General features: G+C 60.3%; 1 protein-coding gene across 2 annotated transcripts; it reads left to right on the forward strand.

Annotated features, from left to right (window-relative positions):
- The first annotated feature begins 10473 nt into the window (after positions 1–10473).
- PLD4 (phospholipase D family member 4) lies at positions 10474–17355 on the forward strand. 2 transcript variants are annotated; one of them, XM_065906774.1, is made up of 10 exons: positions 10474–10551; positions 12725–12930; positions 13578–13761; positions 13945–14065; positions 14324–14535; positions 15078–15278; positions 15925–16064; positions 16179–16344; positions 16419–16515; positions 16904–17355. In XM_065906774.1, exons 1-10 carry the CDS (start codon positions 10483–10485, stop codon positions 17104–17106), a joined length of 1599 nt encoding a protein of 532 aa, XP_065762846.1. In that variant the 5' UTR covers positions 10474–10482; the 3' UTR covers positions 17107–17355. The 2 variants fall into 2 exon arrangements, with proteins under 2 accessions (XP_065762846.1, XP_065762847.1); XM_065906775.1 differs by having other exon boundaries at positions 14408–14535.
- Positions 17356–19124: the final 1769 nt, after the last annotated feature.

Raw genomic sequence — 19124 nt, forward strand, 5'->3', positions numbered from 1 at the left:
TGCCGAGTCACTTCAGTCGTCTCCGACTCTGTGCAACCCCGTAGACAGCAGCCCACCAGGCTCCCCCGTCCCTGGGATTCTCCAGGCAAGAACACTGGAGTGGGTTGCCATTTCCTTCTGCATTCCTGGTCTGGAAAAGCTGTCTCAACCTCCAAGTCAGGCGCACTGCAGGACAGACACGCGGCCACCAGAGGGCGACCTAGGCAAGAAAGCAAAGCTGGGAGATGTCTGCGGTTTGCTTTGGAAAAAAACATTCTTCAAGCCGTTCAGTGATGCAGCATCCAAGGGCACCCTTCACAGCGGGCCGTGCCGTAGCCAGAGCCCAGGAGGGACGCAGGCCCTGGGTGCTGGGCGTCTGCTGCTCCCAGTCCGTCCCCCTCCTCAGGGCTCAGAGGGGCCTCTGACCTTACTTGCTGACCCTCCCGCCCAGGAGTGATATGTGCCCACCTACAGGGAGGACTTGGAGAAGGCAGTGGCGCCCACTCCTGTACTCTTGCCTGGAGAATCCCATGGATGGAGGAGCCTGGTGGGCTGCAGTCCACGAGGTCGCTAAGAGTTGGACACGACTGAGCGACTTCACTTCCACTTTTCACTTTCATGCACTGCAGAAGGAAATGGCAACCCCCTCCAGTGTTCTTGCCTGGAGAATCCCAGGGACGGGGGAGCCTGGTGGGCTGCTGTCTATGGGGTCGCACAGAGTCGGACACGACTGAAGTGACTTAGCAGCAGCAGCAGCCATGTCTCTTAGGCTCTTTTCTGTATTTCCTATACATTTTTTCTCTTCGTGCTTCAGTCTTTATTTCTGCTGCCCTATATTACGGTTCAGGTGTCCCCGGTGGCACCAGTGGTAAAGAACCCACCTGCCTTTGCAGGAGACAAGAGACGTGGGTTCGATCCCTGAGTCAGGAAGATCCCCGGAGGAGGGAATGGCAATGCACCCCAGCATTCTTGCCTGGAGAATCCCATGGAGCCTGGTGGGCTGCCGTCCAGGGGGTCACAAAGAGTCGGACACGACTGAAGTGACTTAGCACAAGCTGCAGTTCTCCAGTCCTCTCTTCATTTCTCTTCAGCTGTCCCGTAGCCCATCTCTTGCTCTATTTGCTTTAGTTATTTTATTAGTACTTCTAGAATTTCCACTTAATTGATAAAAAAATAATTTCACATCTCTAAGTAAAAATTCCTGACTTGTCACTTATTGTTCTGAACACGTTAGTCGTGTCTATCTCCGAGGTTTGCTCAGTAGCTCCAGAGCCTGGACCCCCTGGTTTATGCTTGGTTCTATTTCTTGATGTGCCTGCTGACTCTTGACATAAAAAAAGTGAAGTAAAGTAAAACAGTGAAATAAAGGGACAGATATTGTGAGTGGAAAAAAGTGCAGAGGGACTTGCCTTGTGGTCTCGTGGCTCCATGCCCCTACTGCAGGTTTGACCCCTGGTTGGGGAACTAGATCCCACATGCCGCAGCTAAGAGTTCACACGCCATCACTACAGATCCCATGTGCTTCAACCAACGTGGCTGCCTCAGTTCAGCCACGTAAACGTATAAAGATAAATAGGGACTTCCCTGGTGGTCCAGCGTTGAGAATCTGCCTGCTGACGCGGGGGATACTGATTTGATCCCCGGTCCGGGAAGATTCCACATGCCGTGGAGCAGCTGAGCCCAGGACCCACAACCACTGAAGCCCGCGTGCCCTGGAGCCCGTGCTCCGCAAGGAGAAACCCCCACAGTGAGAAGCCCGCGCACCGCTCCTGGGGGGTGGCCCCTGCTCAGCAGCCGGAGAGCACCCTCGTGCAGCGGCAAAGAACCTATGCACCACAGCAGGGACCCAGCGCAGCCAAACCGTTTTCGTTAATTTAAAAATAAAGATTTTTTTGAGGAAAGTACAGTCTCTAAACAATGCTCTATGTGATCAGTGAGGATCACCCTGTCCTATGCTGGAGGGACTGAGCTGGATTGAGATGCACTCAGGCTGGTCCACGTCCTGACTGCAGGTGGTTCTGGGCTCACCTCCTGGGATCCCAGTGGAGAGTCAGGCGAGCGACCAGCTTTCTCCTCCTCTGACGAAGATCCCGAGCTCAGTTTTGTCTTCCCGGAACGATAATCTTACTGTGCTTGGTTCAGCTTTGCATCCACTGCAGGCTCAGCCTCAGAGCCCTGTGAAGCAGGGGAATCAGCAGTGCCGAAGGAGGGCAGCGCAGAGTGCCAGCTCTCTCCCCGGCTCCCCCTGCTCCTAGGAATCTCGGCTCGGCAAGCCCTGGCAGGCCTGAAGGCTGGTGCCCTGCTAGCTTTGCGAGTCTGCGCAGACCAGCCTGTCCACTCTGAATCTTTGCAGCCACCCTTGCCCAGCTGTTCTGCCTCTGCCTCACAGCTTCTCTACCAACTGGGAAGCCTGGAAGTGCTGCTGAAAATAAAATGAAAATTAGACACAAAGCCAAGATAAGAAGACAGAAAGGGAAGCCCCCATGCCCCAGAAGTTAGGTGGGAAACAAAAGGCAGGATGGATAAAGAAACGGATAGGGCACTGCTTCCAGGGGCCGTTAAGGTCCATTAAAACCCCTCACATCGGAGCAGGTGATGTTTTCTGTCCATGCAGAGTCAGAAGATAAGGCTTGTGCCTGGTAAGAGGAGAGTTGATATTAAGAATCCTGTTCAGAGCTGGGTGTTCAAAAGTTTGTACACAGAGGGAAAGGGGCCAGAAAAACTCTCCCCATGGCCCCAGTGACAGGGTAAGGAGGCTTGTCTGTTCCCAGGTTCTGGGTGAGAGGCGGGGGAAAGTCCACAGTAAGAAGCTGAGACCTTGGGGAAAGTTGACCAGCTGATAAACAGAGCTTAGAAACAAACAGTAAATGGGAAAGTTGGTCACTGGAAATCAGCCAGATTCAGAAAAGGAGAAGGATAGATTGTGAGGCATGGAAGCTACACTGTAAAGCTTCTGCATACAGTTAATCTGAGTTTCAGTTTGGGGATAAAGAAAATGCAGAGCAGGGATATTCAAAGAGACAGTAGCTGAGAGCTTTCCAGAAATGATCAAAGGCATAAATCCTCACAGGTCCCAAGAGGGATGTATAAGAGTAAACTTTGGTGACTTCCCTGGGGTCTAGTGGTTGAGAATCTGCCTCCCAGTGCAGGGGACACAGGTTTGACCCCTGCTCGGGGGAGATTCCACATTCTGCGCGGCGACTAAGCCTGTGTGCCACAAGTGCTGATCCCACATCACTGCAGGGACTGAGAGTCGTGGGCCTGGAGCCTGCGCTCCTCGGGAGAAGTCACAGTCACGAGAAGCCCAAGCCCCACAGCTGGAGAGAAGCCCCCTGCTCTGCACGACTGGGGGAAGCCCTTGAAGCAATGAAGGCCCCGTTAGCAAAATACATGTGCAGATATTAAGAATAAATTAAAGCCAACATAGTCAAACTATTGAAAGAAAAGGGTTATCAGCCAACAACTTTGTACCCAGAGAAACTACCCTTTGAGACTGAGAGAGAAAGAAATGGCTTCTGACAATAACGCTTGAAGATTTACTACTTTTAGCGCCAGAATGAAAGAACTATTTAAGGATAATCAGGAAGAAAAAACTGAGTTCAGAAGGAAGATGTGGCATACAAGAAAAAATAGTAAATAAATTGGGCAAACATGCAGTAAATCTAAGTAATTGTTGACAGCTAAAAAATTATAGTGATTGTGAAGGGTTACCCCCAAAAAGAGGAAACTAGAATACTAGAGAATAAGTAAATCAGAATCCTTGAAGAAAGAGTTGGAAGAAAAAAATTCCCAATCTCATTTTCTTGTTCAAAAAGGTGGAGGGATCAATGGATTCTAAACTTTGAAGTCAAGTACTGAGTGAAATATTTAAGGCAGCCACAAGAAGGACGGGGGGCTTCCCAGCTGGCACTAGTCGTAAGGAACCTGCCTGCCAGTGCAGGAGATGCCGGAGATGCCGGAGATGCAGGAGACGCAGGAGACGCAGGAGACGCAGGAGACGCAGGAGACGCAGGAGATGCAGGAGATGCAGGAGATGCCGGAGATGCAGGAGACGCCGGAGATGCCGGAGATGCCGGAGATGCAGGAGATGCCGGAGATGCCGGAGATGCAGGAGACGCCGGAGATGCCGGAGATGTAGGAGAAGCCGGAGATGCCGGAGATGCAGGAGAAGCCGGAGATGCCGGAGATGCAGGAGACGCCGGAGATGCAGGAGACGCCGGAGATGCCGGAGATGCCGGAGATGTAGGAGAAGCCGGAGATGCCGGAGATGCAGGAGAAGCAGGAGACGCAGGAGACGCAGGTCTGAGCCCTGGGTCAGGAAGATGCCCTGGAGGAGGGCATGGCAGCCACTCCAGTGCTCTTGCCTGAAGACGCCCACGGACAGAGGTGCCTGGCGGGCTCAGTCCGTGGGGTCTCAAAGAGCTAGACATGACTGAGGCGACCTAGCCTGCACAGAAGGATAGGACGATGAGGGAGCTTTTCTTTCAGCTGCTTGGTGGCTTAAGAAAGTGAAAGTCAAGGTGTTGGATCAATGACAACAAAAACATGTTTAAATGTTTCACTGAACACCAAGGAACATACTCAGCTGGAGTTGACCTACGGCTTGACCTCTGACCCGAGGCCTGATGACCTCTGACCCAAGGCCTGATGACCTCTGGCCCAAGGCCTGATGGCCTCTGACCTGAGGCTTGATGGCCTCTGACCCGAGGCCTGATGACCTCTGACCCAAGGCCTGATGACCTCTGGCCCACGGCTTGATGGCCTCTGGCCCAGGCCTGATGACCTCTGGCCCAAGGCCTGATGACCTCTGACCCAAGGCCTGATGACCTCTGGCCCCAGGCTTGATGGCCTCTGGCCCAGGCCCTGGCCCACCCCAGGGGCGGGGGTGCACAGAGCCGGGCCCTCTGTAGGGGCTACATGCTCTGTGTCAGGCTGCAAAGGCGGAAATCCACCTGTCTTCAATGTTGAAGAAACCTGTCTGTCTCTGCCCCAGCTTTGGATGGAAAAAAACGGAAACCCGAAACGCTCTTGTGTAGATGGAGTCAGACAGAAAGTCTCGGTCCCTGCCTGGTACGTGCGGGAGATGGTTGAAAACGGGACAAACACACGTAAGGAGGAAGACGCAGCCCGTCCTGCAGGCACCCGCAGACCTGCGGAGAGGCGAGCTCGCTGAGCGCTGCTGGGCTGGTGTGCCAGAGAACGGGGTCTAACAGCCCGGGGAGGGTGTCAGCCGCGCATCGCTGTCTGTGAGCTGGTGCTCTTTCATCCCCCCGAGGGCCTATCAGCCATCTCTGAGCACAGGAAGACTCACCTGAGGGTACCTGGGATCCTCACACGGCTGCGAAGTGTACACTCATCTCACTCACACGAACCCGCTTCCGGGCTGGGCCCTTGCAGACACGACTGGCCTGAACCTGCCTGCTCTGCCTCACCCCTCCGTCCTGCAGAAGCCGCAATCACGGCTCTTCCTCACAGTTCACTCCCTGCCTGTGACTGGCCGGGAACGTCCTGTGTGCCCTCCGGGGCATGCTTTCCTTGCCCCAGGGAGCTGGGGGCATAGATGCGAACTGCTGGGTATAAAATGAGTAAGTCATGAGACTTCCTGTGGTCCAGTAGTTAAGGCTCAGCGCTCGCAACGCAGGGGGCCCAGGTTGAATCCCTGCTCAGAGACCTAGATCCTGTACGCTGCAACTGAAACTTCACGTGCCGCAACTAAGACCCAGCGCAGCCAAATAAATATGTTTAATAAAAATATAATAAAATGAATGTTATAGGGATGTTATGTACAGCACAGAGAATTACGTTACATTGCAATAACTTTATATGGAGTGTAATCTATAAACGTATTGAATCACTATGTCATACACCTAAAATTAATGTAACATTGCAAGTCAACCACACTTCACTTGAAAGGTGGCTGCAGCCATAACATTAAAAGATGTTTGCTCCTTGGAAGAAAATCTATGACAAACCTAGACAGTGTATGAAAAAACAGAGACATTACTTTGCTGACAAAGGTCCAAATAGCTATGGTTTTTTCCAGTAGTCATGTATGGATGTGAGAGCTGGGCAATAAAAAAGGCTGAGTGCGGAAGAACTGATGCCTTCGAACTGTGGTGTTGGAGAAGACTCTTGAGAGTCCCTTGGACTGCAAGGAGATCCAACCAGACCATCCTAAAGGAAATCAATCCTGAATATTCATTGGAAGGACTGATGCTGAAACTGAAGCCTCTAATACTTTGGCCACCTGATGCGAAGAGCTGACTCACTGGAAAAGACACTAATGCCGGGAAAGACTGAAGACAGGAGGAAAAGGGGACGACAGAGGATGATCTGGTTGGATGGCATCACCGACTCAATGGACACGAGTTTGAGCACGCTCCGGGCGGTGGTGAAGCCTGGAGCACTGTCGCACGTGGGGTTGCAAAGAGTCAGACATGACTGAGTGAACACCAACGACAAAAGTGGGGGAAAATCACACAAGAAAAGAGAAAAAAAAGACGACCTTGTAATGTCACGTGTGAGTTGGGAATAATCAACAGGAACTTCCTTACAGAGGACTGTCAGGAATAACATAGAAGAATAATAAACTCAGAAGACCGAAGTGTCTGAAGCCGTCTGGGACAAGCTGCAGCACGGGGAATCGTGGGGCGCCCAAGTGCTTCCCCTCAGGCCGTTCACCAGGGGCAAGGAGGGAGGTCCTGATAACCACCAGGCTTCGCGTCACTGACGGCGTGGGAGCCGGACCCCAAGGGGACGCCGAGCTCGGGGACGGCATCGCGCAGCACCTCCCGCCGGCATCCTCGCCAGGGCTCCGTCCGCCTGAGACTGGCAGTGGTGGGTGAGAGGTGACTTATTGAATAGGACGCTTGTGCAGCCGTGAGCAGGAGGGCGAGGAGTGCCGTGCCCCGAGCACTTACTGGGCTGCACTTTTATCCTCAAAGGAAGAGCGGGGAGGGGAGAAGACCGTCTTTGTCTTTTTTGAGCAGACGTCATGCTTCCATTATTGCCTCTGCCTCCAGGTTGAGCGGGGGAGTTTTCCTGCCCCTACATGGTCAAGCTAGGCCCACAGATCACCAGTTTTCACGGGTGGAAAGAGCACGTCCTAGGGCTCACTAACTGAGTGAGCTCCCTGGCAGGATGTGGGCCTCGGGCCGCCGTGTTTTATTGTGTGAGGGCCTGTCCCGGGCTTCTGCTGAGTGGCTCTGTGCTAAGCCAGCCTGCTTGGTTTTGTGGTTAAGCAACCCTGCTCTCTCGGCTATCATTAACTTACAGGGGTCTCTCAAATCTCCTATTTACACTTCCCTAGTGGGAGTAACTAATCACCCATTTGTCCCTTCATTCTACCCCTGTCATAAGCAGGCTTTACGACTCACTTCTTGGTACAGGAGGCCGGGCAAGAGGAACAGAGACTCCATGACCGGAAGGGGGGGCGGTGGAAAGGTTGTCTCAGGTGGTGTGAGGGTGAGGAAGTGATTTAAGGGACATAAAAACCAAACTCAGTGTGGGGACCTCAGCTGGATGCAACAGCAAGTCAGCTATACGTGACAACTTGGTGACAGTTAGTGAAAGTTGGTGAAAGTTTTAACATCACTATAGACTGACGTCTAGCATCCCCCCAAATTCCTGTCTTTAAAACCTAACCCCCCATGTGATGCTATTAGGAAGTGGGGCCTTGGGGAGGTGATTATGTCATGAGGCTGGAGCCCCTGGGAATGGGATTAGTGCCCTCAAGAAGAAACCCAGGGAGCTGCCTGGCCCCACCCACCAGGAAGGAGGAAGACAGTGAGAAGTCCAGCCACCCAGCAGCCGGAACCAGACACCAAATCAGTCAGTGTCTTGACACTGAACTTTCAGCCCCCAGAACCGTACAAGCACCTCAGTCTGTTACAGCAGCCGGGATGGATGAAGACAAGACTGAACCATGAAATTGATAAAATTAAGGAATTGTTGATTTTTTTAGGAGTGATCCTGTAGGAAATTTGTTTGTTTAGAAAGTCACACTGAAGTATTTAGAAGTGAAATATTCCCCATGTCCTCTGTTCATTTATTTATCTTTATTGAAGTATAGTTGATTTATAGCACAATATTATATAAGTTATGGGCTTCCCTGATAGCTCAGTTGGTAAAGAATCTGCCTGCAATGCAGGAGACACCAGATCAATTCCTGGGTCAGGAAGATCCACTGGAAAAGGGAATACATTATTCTTAGGCTTCCCCTGTGGCTCAGCTGGTAAAAAATCCGCCTGCAATGTGGAGGAGACCTGGGTTTGATCCCTGGGTTGGGAAGATCCCCTGGAGAAGGGAAAGGCTACCCACTCCAGTATTCTGGCCTGGAGAATTCCATGGACTGTAGAGTCCACGAGGTCACAAAGAGTCGGACACGACTGAACGACTTTCACTTCATTATATAAGTTGCAGGTGAACAATATAGTGATTCACAAAATTTAATGGTTATAATCCACTTGTTGTGTTTATAAAATTTTGGCTATAGTCCCTGTGTTGTATAGTTCCTCTTTAATTTAAAATTCCTTCCTGGGGGCTTCCCTGCTGGCTCAGCGGTAGAGAATCCGCCTGCCAATGCAGGAGACATGGGTTTGGCCCATGGGAGGCTCCCACATGCCATGGAGCAACTCAGCCCGGGTGCCACGACTCCTGAGACTGGGCTCCAGAGCCCGGGAGCTGCAGCTACCGAAGCCCGCGCACCTTAGAGGCCCTCCTCCACAGTAAGAGAGGCCACCACGATGAGAAGCCGCGCACTGCAACGAGGGAGGAGCCTCACTTGCTGCAGCTGGAGAAAGGCCCGGCACAGCCTCAAATAAAGAATAAAATAAATAAGCAAATAAAATGAAAATTCCTCCCTGACGCAGAGGCGGTGCGTGTCGGCAGTTGTGGAGTCTAAGCTGCACGTCATGGCTGCTCGTTACGCTCTCCTCTCCAGTGTGCGTGCCTGAGACTTTCTGCAGAGAAAAAGTCTAATGAAGCAGCAGAGAAGAGAAGATGCTACTACACTTGTAAGACTGATGACTCAGAAGATACGGCAAGCCCTTCAAACCTATGAGACAACGTCAACAAATCTTCATTAAAAACAGCAAAAATACAAACAGGGCTTCACAGAGGAGACCCCGTGACCGGCAAGCAAGCTTCGTCGTCAGGGGCCTGCGAGCTGCAGCCACACGCGATACCACTCTGCGTCTCCAGATGCAAAAGCCGCAAAGCACGGTGGGAAGTGCTTCTGAAAACACCCAGCATGGTCTTGGAAAGTGAAGATGTCACTGAAGGGAAACGGTGTCCAGTGACACCTACCCGGGAGCAGAGGCCACCTTGGCTGTGGTCTGGGGAGGAGGGCAGACCCCCAGGCTGAACTGGGACAGGGTATCTGGAAGAAAGCGCAGGGGCCTGGGGGCAGCCAGCGGCATCTTCCCCTTTCACGTCTCAGCCCACTCACACCAGCCCCAGGACTCTGCCCGGGAACCGATACCCTCTCCCTGGTCACCCAGAGGTCAGCACCCTGGACAGGGCCCCTGCAGCCCAGTCCTGCTGGGGTCTTGGAGGCAGGGCCTGGGCACCCACCCAGTCCAAAGAGGACTTTGAATGAAGGAGTGGGAGGGGGTCCTGTCCTCAGAGACTCCCAGGCAGACGGGAGAGGGGGTGGGGCAAAGGAGGCAGACACCTGTGCTGGGAACCACAGCCAGCCTGCCTTTTCAGCCAGCCCAGGGAGCGGCCGGCCTCCGGGACGGAGGTCCCAGCTGCCTCCATTTCCCAGAACCCCTTAGGCTAGGTGCAGCCATGTGACTAGGTTCTGAATCGTGAGACACGAGTGGAGTGCCCTGTGAGGCTCCCAGGATGTCTGCCCTTACATCCTGTTCCGCTAGGAACAGGAGGCGATGACTGAGCTCCGGCAGTCACCGTGCGGCCATGAGGCTGCCCGTTAGGCCTAGGGGTTGGGAACTGAGAGCTGCAGGGGCCTGGTTCCCAGGGGCTGCAGGGCCTACACCATCCCTGGGCGGCCAGGACTATGGAGAAACAAGCAATGTCGCTCGAGACCTGGTTCTTTGAGTCTCGATGTGTGTGTGCATGCCAGGTCCTTCAGTCGTGTCCAAGTCTGTGCAACCCACGGGCTGTAGCCTGCCAGGCTCCTCTGTCCATAGGATTCTCAAGGCAAGAATCCTGGAGTGGGTTGCCATTCCCTTCTCCAGGAGATCTTCCCAACCCGGGGATCGAACCCACATCTCTTAAGCCTCTGGCATTAGCAGGCAAAACACTAGCGCCACACGGTTTGCACCAAACCTAACTCGGATGCACAGGCCTGTGACTTGGGGGTGGGAGGTGGGGAGGGATTTTCTCCGGCCGTGAAAGTTCTCAGCCCCACCCTCTAGCTGGCTCACCCGGCTCCAGATGTCTGTCAAGGGTGCAGAGGGAGGTATGCAGGACGAAGAGGAAGTGGCCAGAAGGGGAAGCAGCAAGCTGCAGAGAGGAGGCAGGTGGGAGGTGATTGCGGTAATGGCCTGCAAGCTGAGGGCCTGCGTCTGTGGCGAAGCCAAGATGAACGCCAAGGCGGGACCCTCGGAGGTAAGCGCCAGCGAGGCCAGATGGGAGGGCTAGACCGAGGGCTCTGAGGGGGGGTACTTCTGTCCACTGCCTCCTGACCGGTGCTGCCAGCTGCCTGGGCCCAAAGCGCCGCGAAGCTCCAGCGGGGCCTGTGGACCATCCCTCCCCCTGCTGGCTTGTGCAGCCGGGCCCACCAGGGTCTGGGGTCTCCCGGTGAGCTCCACCTGGGGTGAGCCTGCCCAGCACAGGGCGTGGGGAGCTCGGAGCTGCCCCCCGGGGGTCTCCCAGCCCAACACAGCCTTGAGATGCCAGCGCTGGGGGGTCACCCTCTCCCAGCAGCCAGTCCTACCCCTGGACACGCGGGGTCCTCAGGGTCGAGCTGCCCAGAACCCCCTGGATGGAGAGCCTCCCCAGGCCCTTGTAGTTCGCAAGGGGGTAGGTGGCCTGGCAGGCGCCTCAGCTGGGCGCCCCCCGGATGGGGCTGTGGGGGCGGGGCAAGCCCACCTTCTCCTGAGCCTGGGGTCCCGGGCCCCGGGCAGGACTGCACCCCGGTTGCCTCTCCCGAGCATCAGGGAAGGGTCTGGGGAGCCCACACTGAGGCAGGGAGGGCGATGGCAGGCCCCCAAGCTCCCCTCTTCAGGGTGCAGGTGAGGACCCTGACTCCCGTCTGAAGGGGCCCCTGAGTTCTGAGCCCGCTCTCTCACTCCGGGGCCCCCACCACTCTGTTATGGTTCTGCTCAAGGCAGACCCCCCCCCCAGGCCCAGCTCCCAAGGCTGGCCCTCCCCCATGAAGGCAGACTGGGGGCCCTGCGGGAGAGCACCCCCAGAGCCCGGGGCCTGTGGGACAACCTGGCTCCCTGGGCCCCTGTGCCCAGCCGAGCTGTGCTCACAGGCGGGCAGCGTGACCCCAGCCCCAGGCCCCAGGCGGCGGTGGCCACTCGCCATCAAGGCCAGGAGGGAGGGCTGCACCCGCCCCTCACGGAAGCCTCAGAAGTTGGCTGGTGGTGGGCGTGGGGGAGCGGGGTTGGGAGGACCACGTCACTGTGCACGGACCCCGCCCCGCACTCCAGGGAAGGCAGCCTCAGCTCAGAGCTAGGGAGCATCCCGCTTGGGGTGGCAATTGAGTCTGCTTTGGGGACCAACTCCAACCAGGATCCAGTCCACCTGGCTTCCAGCTCCTCGTGAGAGTGACTACTCTGAGGGGACAAGACCTCCATCCCCAGCTGGCTGCCGCTCAGAGTTCTGGGCGGCAGCTGCAGAGTTCTGGGACAGAGGGAGACCCCCACCAGCATCAAGGGGTCCTGACTCAGCCCTTAGCCCCCAGACAGCACCACAGGGCCCAGCTCAGCCCCCAGCCCCTGGCCCCCAGAAAAGCAACCCTCTCTCTGTGCCAGGCCCCCCATCCAGGACCAGGGTCATTGCCTGGCTCCCAGGAGGGGCCAGCATAGGGCCAGGATGGGGGGCCCAGCCCGGGAAGGGAAGCAGCTATTTATGAACCACCCTCGAGAGGACCCAGCCTGAAAGCAGAAACGGCGGCAGACTCGCTGTGGTTGAAACGAGGAACTGAGATTCAGACGCCCACACGGCCCTGGGGGGTTGCCGAGAGGGGAACCAGCAGGTCATACGCGCCCTGGGCACACACAGGACACGCGTGTACACGCACATGCAGTAGTGGTGGGTGACGGACTCAGCGTCAGGCCAGGCCAGGGCGAGGCCCCGCCAGGCATGAGGTCTGCAGGGTCCCCACGAGGTGGCCCCCCCGGTGCCCAGCTGCCCAGGAGCGTGGGGTCACCGTGCCCGGGCCCAGAGCTGCAGGTGATGCCGGTCACCCCGCCAGGGGCTGAGGCCTCTGCTGAGCACACGGGTGGCCTCGGCGTGGCCTGGCTCCACGCCGCCCCGCGGCCTGCGGGACAGGGCAGTCGGCACTGCGAGGCGGGGGGCCCACGGGAGGGGGTGAGCCACAGCACAGGACCCCCGGGCCAGAGCGGCAGGGGCAGCAGGAGCCGCGAGGGGCCAGGACTCCCCGCCCAGGGGCTGCTGGCGCCTCTGGAGGAGCCGAGGACGCGGCCAGTCCCTAGGCCATGGCCTCAGGCCTGCCCTGGCCAGCCAGAGGAGGTCTGTCTCAGCACTAGAGCGGCCAGGACCCGCTCAGGAGAGTGTGGCCCCTGGGGACCCGGGTGATGTCTTCCTCCAGCTGCAGGTGCGGGGGACGCTGGTGCTGCTGTGCCTGGGCGCTGTGACCCTCACCTGCCTCCTGGGGCTGGGGTCCTCCCCTTCCGCCTGGAGCCGGGGCTGCCTTGAGGAAGGGCCCACCAGGCCTGGAGGCCTTGGCTCCCGTGTGGACTGGGATCTTCCAGGAGGGGAGGCCCGGCGGCGGCATCAGCAGAACGACTCCTGCCGGTGAGCAAACTGTGGGCTCCGTGGGGTGGCGGGCGGGCAAGCCTGCGAGGCTCTGCCCCGGGTGCCCCCTGCCTTCCCAGCCTGGGTCTCCCCAGAGGGACAAGCACCGCCCTTGGTCCCCTCCTCTGGGAAGAGGCAGGTTCTGGGAGGGTGGGCTGGAGGCAGGGGGAGTGTCTGGGAAGGGGGGCCCTGATGGTAAGGGCGGGATGGGGATGCTCTTGGCAGCAAACACAGGCTATCACCTGGGACTCGGACTAGGTGGTCATCGCAGCCCCCCCACCCGGGGTGGGGTCACAGGGTCAGCCCCTCCCGCCCCCCGCAGGGTCTGGAGCCTCAGAACCCCCCGGCACACCCCCTGACCGAGCCCCTCCCTCTGGATCAGCCTTGGTGACTCCAAGGGCCTCCACACCCACAGGAGACCAGACCCAACAGCTCCGAGGGGAGCGTGCCGGGCTTGGGTAGGGTGGGGACTGGGCACCAGCCCCACTCAGGCAGGCCCCCTGGGGCACTCCTGGTGTCAGGCCCACCCTGGCCCGTCCAGCCTGCGGCCAGGCCCCCTTGGCCTGGGCTCTGCCTCCCGCTTGCTGAGTGGGTGACGTGAGGCTGGCCGGCCGCTCCTGCGCTCACACCCGGCGCCCCCTCTGCAGGCTCATCCTCGTGGAGAGCATCCCCCAGGACCTGTGGTCTGCAGCAGGCAGCCCAGCTGCCCAGCCCCTGGCCCAGGCCTGGATGCAGCTGCTGGACGCCGCCCGAGAGAGCGTCCACGTGGCCTCCTTCTACTGGTCCCTCACGGGGCCCGACATCGGGGTCAACGACTCGTCTTCCCAGCCGGTGCGTGGCCCTCGCCCCTGACCCGGAGCCTGCGGGCTGTGCCTGGGCCAGGCACACAGCAAGGCCAGCAGGCTGCCCATCCGTCTGGCCGAGCTGTGGGCAGTTGGGGCCGCCTCAGGGGAGACCTGGGCCCCTCCTCGTGGGATGGGGCAATCTCTCTCTCACCTTGGCCTGCTCCCACAGGGCGAGGCCCTCCTGCAGAAGCTGCAGCAGCTGCTGGACAGAAACGTGTCCCTGGCTGTGGCCACCAGCACCCCGACTCCGGCCAAGAACTCCACTGACCTGCAGGTCCTGGAAACCCGAGGTGGGTGGGTGCCTGCTGTCCTGGGCCCGGGGACCAGCAAGAGCTGTGGGGCTGTCTGGGGGCCGGTTCCAGGGGCCAGATGTATTGTTTCCCAGGGGGCAGAGCACAGGGTGGCCTCTGGGGCCTGCTGCGTCCAGCGCTCTGAGCTGTGGGTGGAGGCTCAGTGGGGAGCCAGAGGCCACGGGACAGTCCCCACAGGGCCAGGCTGACTGGGGGGGCCCTGGGCCGACCGACGCCTCCGTCCTCCCACCTGTAAAGTGGGGGTGAGGACACCATCCATAGGGAGGACTGCCGTGAGGAGGAAGGAACTGGGCTCAGCCCAGCGCCCTGCACCCTTGTCAGGCGCCCAGGTGCGACGCGTGCCCATGGGAAGGCTCACTGGCGGCGTTCTGCACTCCAAGTTCTGGGTGGTGGACGGGCAGCATGTCTACGTGGGCAGTGCCAACATGGATTGGCGGTCCCTGACACAGGTGAGTCCCCGCGTCCCGGGAGGGGAGGCCCTCGGAGCTTGTCCACCCTGGTGCCCCTGACATCCCTGTGTGGGCAGTCGTCCCGGGGGGCGCAGCCAGGTCTGTAACGCCCCTGAGGTAGAAACACCCGGAGACTGGTTACGGGACTCCAAAGGCACTAAACTCCCAATGCAGAAGGTCGCTTACCCGCCTGGAAACATGGTCAGGTCACCGTGTTCAAGCGGCCCTGCGGACAGAGCAGGAGCCTTTCAGGAAAAGCGGCGCTTCAGCCATCAGTCGAAAGGCTGGCAGCGGCCGTCGATTAGCAGTGAGGACCAGTTGTTTTCCTTTGAGAGTTGATGCTTCCTATTGTTTTTGGGCAATGAACATGTATTGCCCTTGGAACATAATGTCTAAGAAAAGCAGGGACCCGCTGGGCTCCCCTCCAGACTGGCCGCCCAGGGGGGTGTGCGCCTGCCCGGCAGCCCTGGCCCGGGGTGGGGTGGGGGATCCGCCCAGCCCTGCAGAGGGCCCCTCCCGCAGCATGGCCCGGGTGCCCACAGGTGAAGGAGCTCGGGGCCGTCATCTACAACTGCAGCCGCCTGGCCCAGGACCTGGAGAAGACCTTCCAGACCTACTGGGTCCTGGGGGCGCCCAGGGCCGTCCTCCCCAAGCCCTGGCCTCGGAACTTCTCCTCCCACATCAACCGCTTCCAGCCGCTCCGGGATCGCTTTGACGGGGTGCCCACCACCGCCTACTTCTCGGTAAGGGTGGACAGGCCCGGAGGCCCTTCTGAGCCCCTGCTCTCTGGCCGGCCACGCCCACAGGAAGCCCCACCCACCCCAGCCCTGCCCTGCAGACCCTGGCATCTGCAAGGTCCGGGGCTGTGGTCCTGGGGTGACCCCAGCAGAAGACGTGGCCGTCGTCATCGGTCTTCGTCGTCGGTCGGCCCAGGGAGACAGGCAGCCTGAGTGGCAGGGGACGCCGCATGGCCCTGGGGCCTCCACGCACATCGCTGGCTGGGGTCTGACTCGGGACCAGGAAGCGTTTGGGGGAGGACCAGGGCATCAGCAATGCTGTCGCTCCGCCGGAGAGGGGAGGGAACTGGGGGGCGGGCGGCCACAGCCACCAGCCAGGAACCTTCCTTGGGGTGTGGGCAGCTACCCCAGGGCTCGGTTACAGTGGAGACCTGGCCTCAGAGGCAAGGATGCATCCCCAGATGTGAGGGTCCGGCCGAGCCCCCCAGGGAGCTTCCTCCCGGTCAGGCCAGCCCAGGGCCCCAGCCCAGCGGGCTGCGCCTCCTGCCTTTGTCCCGGTTCCCGGGGCTGGAGGGTGGTGTGTGCTGGGGTTGCGGGCCCAGTAACCAAGCAGCTCAGAACCAGGCCTCTCAGGGACCTCTCTGGCCCACAGGCATCGCCGCCTGCTCTCTGCCCCCACGGCCGCACCCGCGACCTGGATGCGCTGCTGGCAGTCATGGGGGCCGCCCAGGAGTTCCTCTATGCCTCGGTGATGGAGTACTTCCCCACCACGCGCTTCAGACACCCCGCCAGGTGGGCCGGCTGGGGCCCGGGCTGCCGTCTTCTCGCCTGTGGGGACCCCCTCGGGGCAGGCCGGCAGGGCCCCGCCGGCCCAAGGACCCTGACCCTGCCGTGCCCCTCCCCCAGGTACTGGCCAGTGCTGGACACGGCGCTGCGGGTGGCGGCCTTCAGCAGGGGGGTGCGCGTGCGCCTGCTGGTCAGCTGCTGGCTCAACACCGACCCCAGGATGTTCCCCTTTCTGCGGTCCCTGCAGGCGCTCAGCAACCCCGCGGCCAACGTGTCCCTGGACGTGGTGAGAAGGCGCCCCTGGGCCGGGTGGGGCAGCGGCCTCTCCACCCCCTGACTCGCCCTTTCTGTCCCCCCAAGAAAGTCTTCATCGTGCCCGTGGGGAACCACTCCAACATCCCCTTCAGCAGGGTGAACCACAGCAAGTTCATGGTCACGGAGAAGGCAGCCTACATAGGTGAGCCGGGCGGCGGCCCACGTCCTCCTGGGCTCCCGGCGCGGCCACCCCAGCCTGCACGGGGCTCGTGTCCTCCAGGCGGGGCCCGCAGTGCTGAAGGGGGCTGGGCTCTCCCCCTCAGCGTGGACCCCCAGGCAGGGGGCCTGCATGCGGAAGGGCTCAGGACCCACGGGGGAGGCCAGCCCAGTGGTCAGCCGGCCACACGGGGGGGTGGGGAAACCCCGCACAGAGCTCCCCGAGCCCCGAGTTTGCAGGTGGGCAGGGGTGGGGCCCCTCTGGTGAAGAGCTGGCCGCGTTCCTCAGCAGCCACAGGGGCCACTGGGCTGGGTGGGGCAGCAGAGGGACCTATGCGGCCCCAGTCCCAGCCTCCCACATCCGCCGCCCGCAGGCACGTCCAACTGGTCAGAAGACTACTTCAGTAGCACCTCGGGTGTGGGCCTGGTGGTCAGCCAGAGGGCCCGCGGCACCCCGCCGCAAGAGAGCACTGTGCAGGAGCAGCTGCGGCAGCTCTTCGAGCGAGACTGGAACTCCCGCTACGCCGTGGGCCTGGACGGTCGGGCCCAGGGCCAGGACTGTATCTGGCAGGGCTGAGGTTCGGCCCTTCCTGCCAGCGGGGTGGGGCCTCCTTGCCTTGCCTGGCCCCCAGCCTGGACTCCAAGCAGCTTCACCTGCATAAGCCCTGGTCCGGAGCAGGACTGCCCAATGCAGGGCAGACACAAACTACTCGCTCTCCAAATCTAGCCCCTTTGAAACCCAACCTTCCCCCCGCCCCACCTCCTCCAGGGAGCCCTCCTGGATGCCCCTCCCTGACTCCCACGGAGCCGCCTTTCCCGTCCACAAGTGGGGCCTCGAGAATACGCGTGTGCCTGTCTCTTGTGTGCGTCCGCTGTGGGCCACGCCCGCTTCGGCTCAGCCTCGATCCACCTGCGAGGGGCCTGTGTCTATGAGGCCACACGGAGGCGACGCCAGGCGTCTACCATGGGAGCCCCTGACTCCTGAGGGTGTGCAGTCCTGGGCCCGCAGGAACCTGGGGACAGATCAGGGGACGGGTTCAGCAAGACGCGGGGGCCTGTGCGGGGGGGCTGTGCCCAGGCGGGGGGCCCAGGCCTGTGGAGGCCTCGCTACTGTGGCACCCCGTCCTGGTACGCGCGACCAGGACCGGTGGGTAGTCAGGAGGACCCGGGTGTGAGTCGGAACGATGGGTGACACCGGGCGGGGTGCAGCTTGATGCAGCCCCACGGAGCCCATCCTCCCTGGGCCTCGCCTGTACCTGCCCTGCAGAGGCAGGACCGGAATCCTGGCCCGACGACTCGCATCTGCCCTTCTGCTAGGAGTGCTGGGTCAGAGGCCTATCTCAGCCTCAGCTCACCACCTCCTGGTTTCCGACCTTGGCTTCAGAGCCCACCTGCCCTGGCAGAGGCCTCCAGGCCGCCTGAGGCTAGAGCTGTGGGCTGGTTCAGTGTCCAAGAGACCCTGGCAGCTGAGGGAGCCATCAAGGGGACGCCAGGTCCACCCCGAGCTGCCACCCCTGCCTGGGCCCTGAGTCCTCGCGATCTCAGAGAGAGCCAGCGGGGTGGCTGTCGACCCGTGGGGGTCGGGAGAGGATGCCACAGCTCCATGCGGGCCTCCCAGGCGTCCAGCGTGTCCGGGAGCTGGTCTGTGTGTGAGCTGTCCCCGGTGCCCGACCCCCGCCATCCCACCCCAGCTGTGCCCCGGGAGCAGTGGAGCCCGGGAATGCTTTGCTCCCCTGGCCACTCGGCCATGGTCCAGGCCGTGATGGGGAGACAGCGAAGGCCCACAGCCAGGGCAAGGCCTGCCCTACACGTGGCAGGTCTGGTGGCCAGCCGCGGAGGCCTGCTCCAAAGCATGATCCCCTCTCCCCCTGGGAGACCCAGCATGATGAGGCTCGAGAGGCCTGGGGGCTCCTTCTGGGGTGTGGGGGACAGAGCCTGCCCCCGAGGACCCTGGACCCAGGCCCTCGTGTGGACAGCTCTGCTGCCCGGACGGGGGGCGTGTCCGCCTCACTTGAACGGGTGGGATGAACAGGCGGTTAGTGGCACGGGGTGCTCACAGCCCTCGCCGGGGGCCGACCCCCGCTGCGGGACGCAGGAGGGTGATGTGAGCTGTCCATCAGCCAAGCCCGAGGCAGGGCAACGAGAGCAGCCTCCAGTCAGCGAGGAACGGGGCCCTGAGCCACCCAGCCGGCAAGGACCTGAGCACCGGGGGCTGCTCCGCGTTTGTGAGGCGGCTCCTCCGCAGGTTGCATCTGGAGATGAGACAGGGGCCTCGTGGGACCCGGCCGAGCTGAGCCTGGGCTCCCGACCCACAGAGATGGGGGCACAGAGGCGCGGGGTTTCAAGCCCATCGTGTGTGGTGCTGTCACACCGCATAGGCGACGTGCTCACGTGTCAGAACGGAGGCCGCCCGCACGGCAGAGGGCTCCCCAGGGCCTCCAGCACCATGGCCCCGAGAAGTCAGACGTGACTGTGTGCACAGAGGCGTGAAGCCCAGGAGCCAGGCTGGCCCCCACCACGGTGTTTCTCTGGGTCTGGGCTCCCCCGTGTTCTCCCCCCAGGGCCAGGAGAGGCTCCTGTAGCCTCCTGGACTGT

The sequence above is a fragment of the Muntiacus reevesi genome, chromosome 15 (assembly GCF_963930625.1).
Source record: "Muntiacus reevesi chromosome 15, mMunRee1.1, whole genome shotgun sequence".
Lineage (NCBI taxonomy): Eukaryota > Metazoa > Chordata > Mammalia > Artiodactyla > Cervidae > Muntiacus > Muntiacus reevesi.

Coding starts and splice junctions, on each gene's coding strand:
- PLD4 (XM_065906774.1), top strand. CDS start 10,483: ATGGCCTGCAAGCTGAGGGCCTGCGTCTGTGGCGAAGCCAAGATGAAC. Junction 10,552..12,724: donor CCAAGGCGGGACCCTCGGAG/GTAAGCGCCAGC, acceptor GTCTTCCTCCAG/CTGCAGGTGCGGGGGACGCT. Junction 14,066..14,323: donor GCAGGTCCTGGAAACCCGAG/GTGGGTGGGTGC, acceptor CCACCTGTAAAG/TGGGGGTGAGGACACCATCC.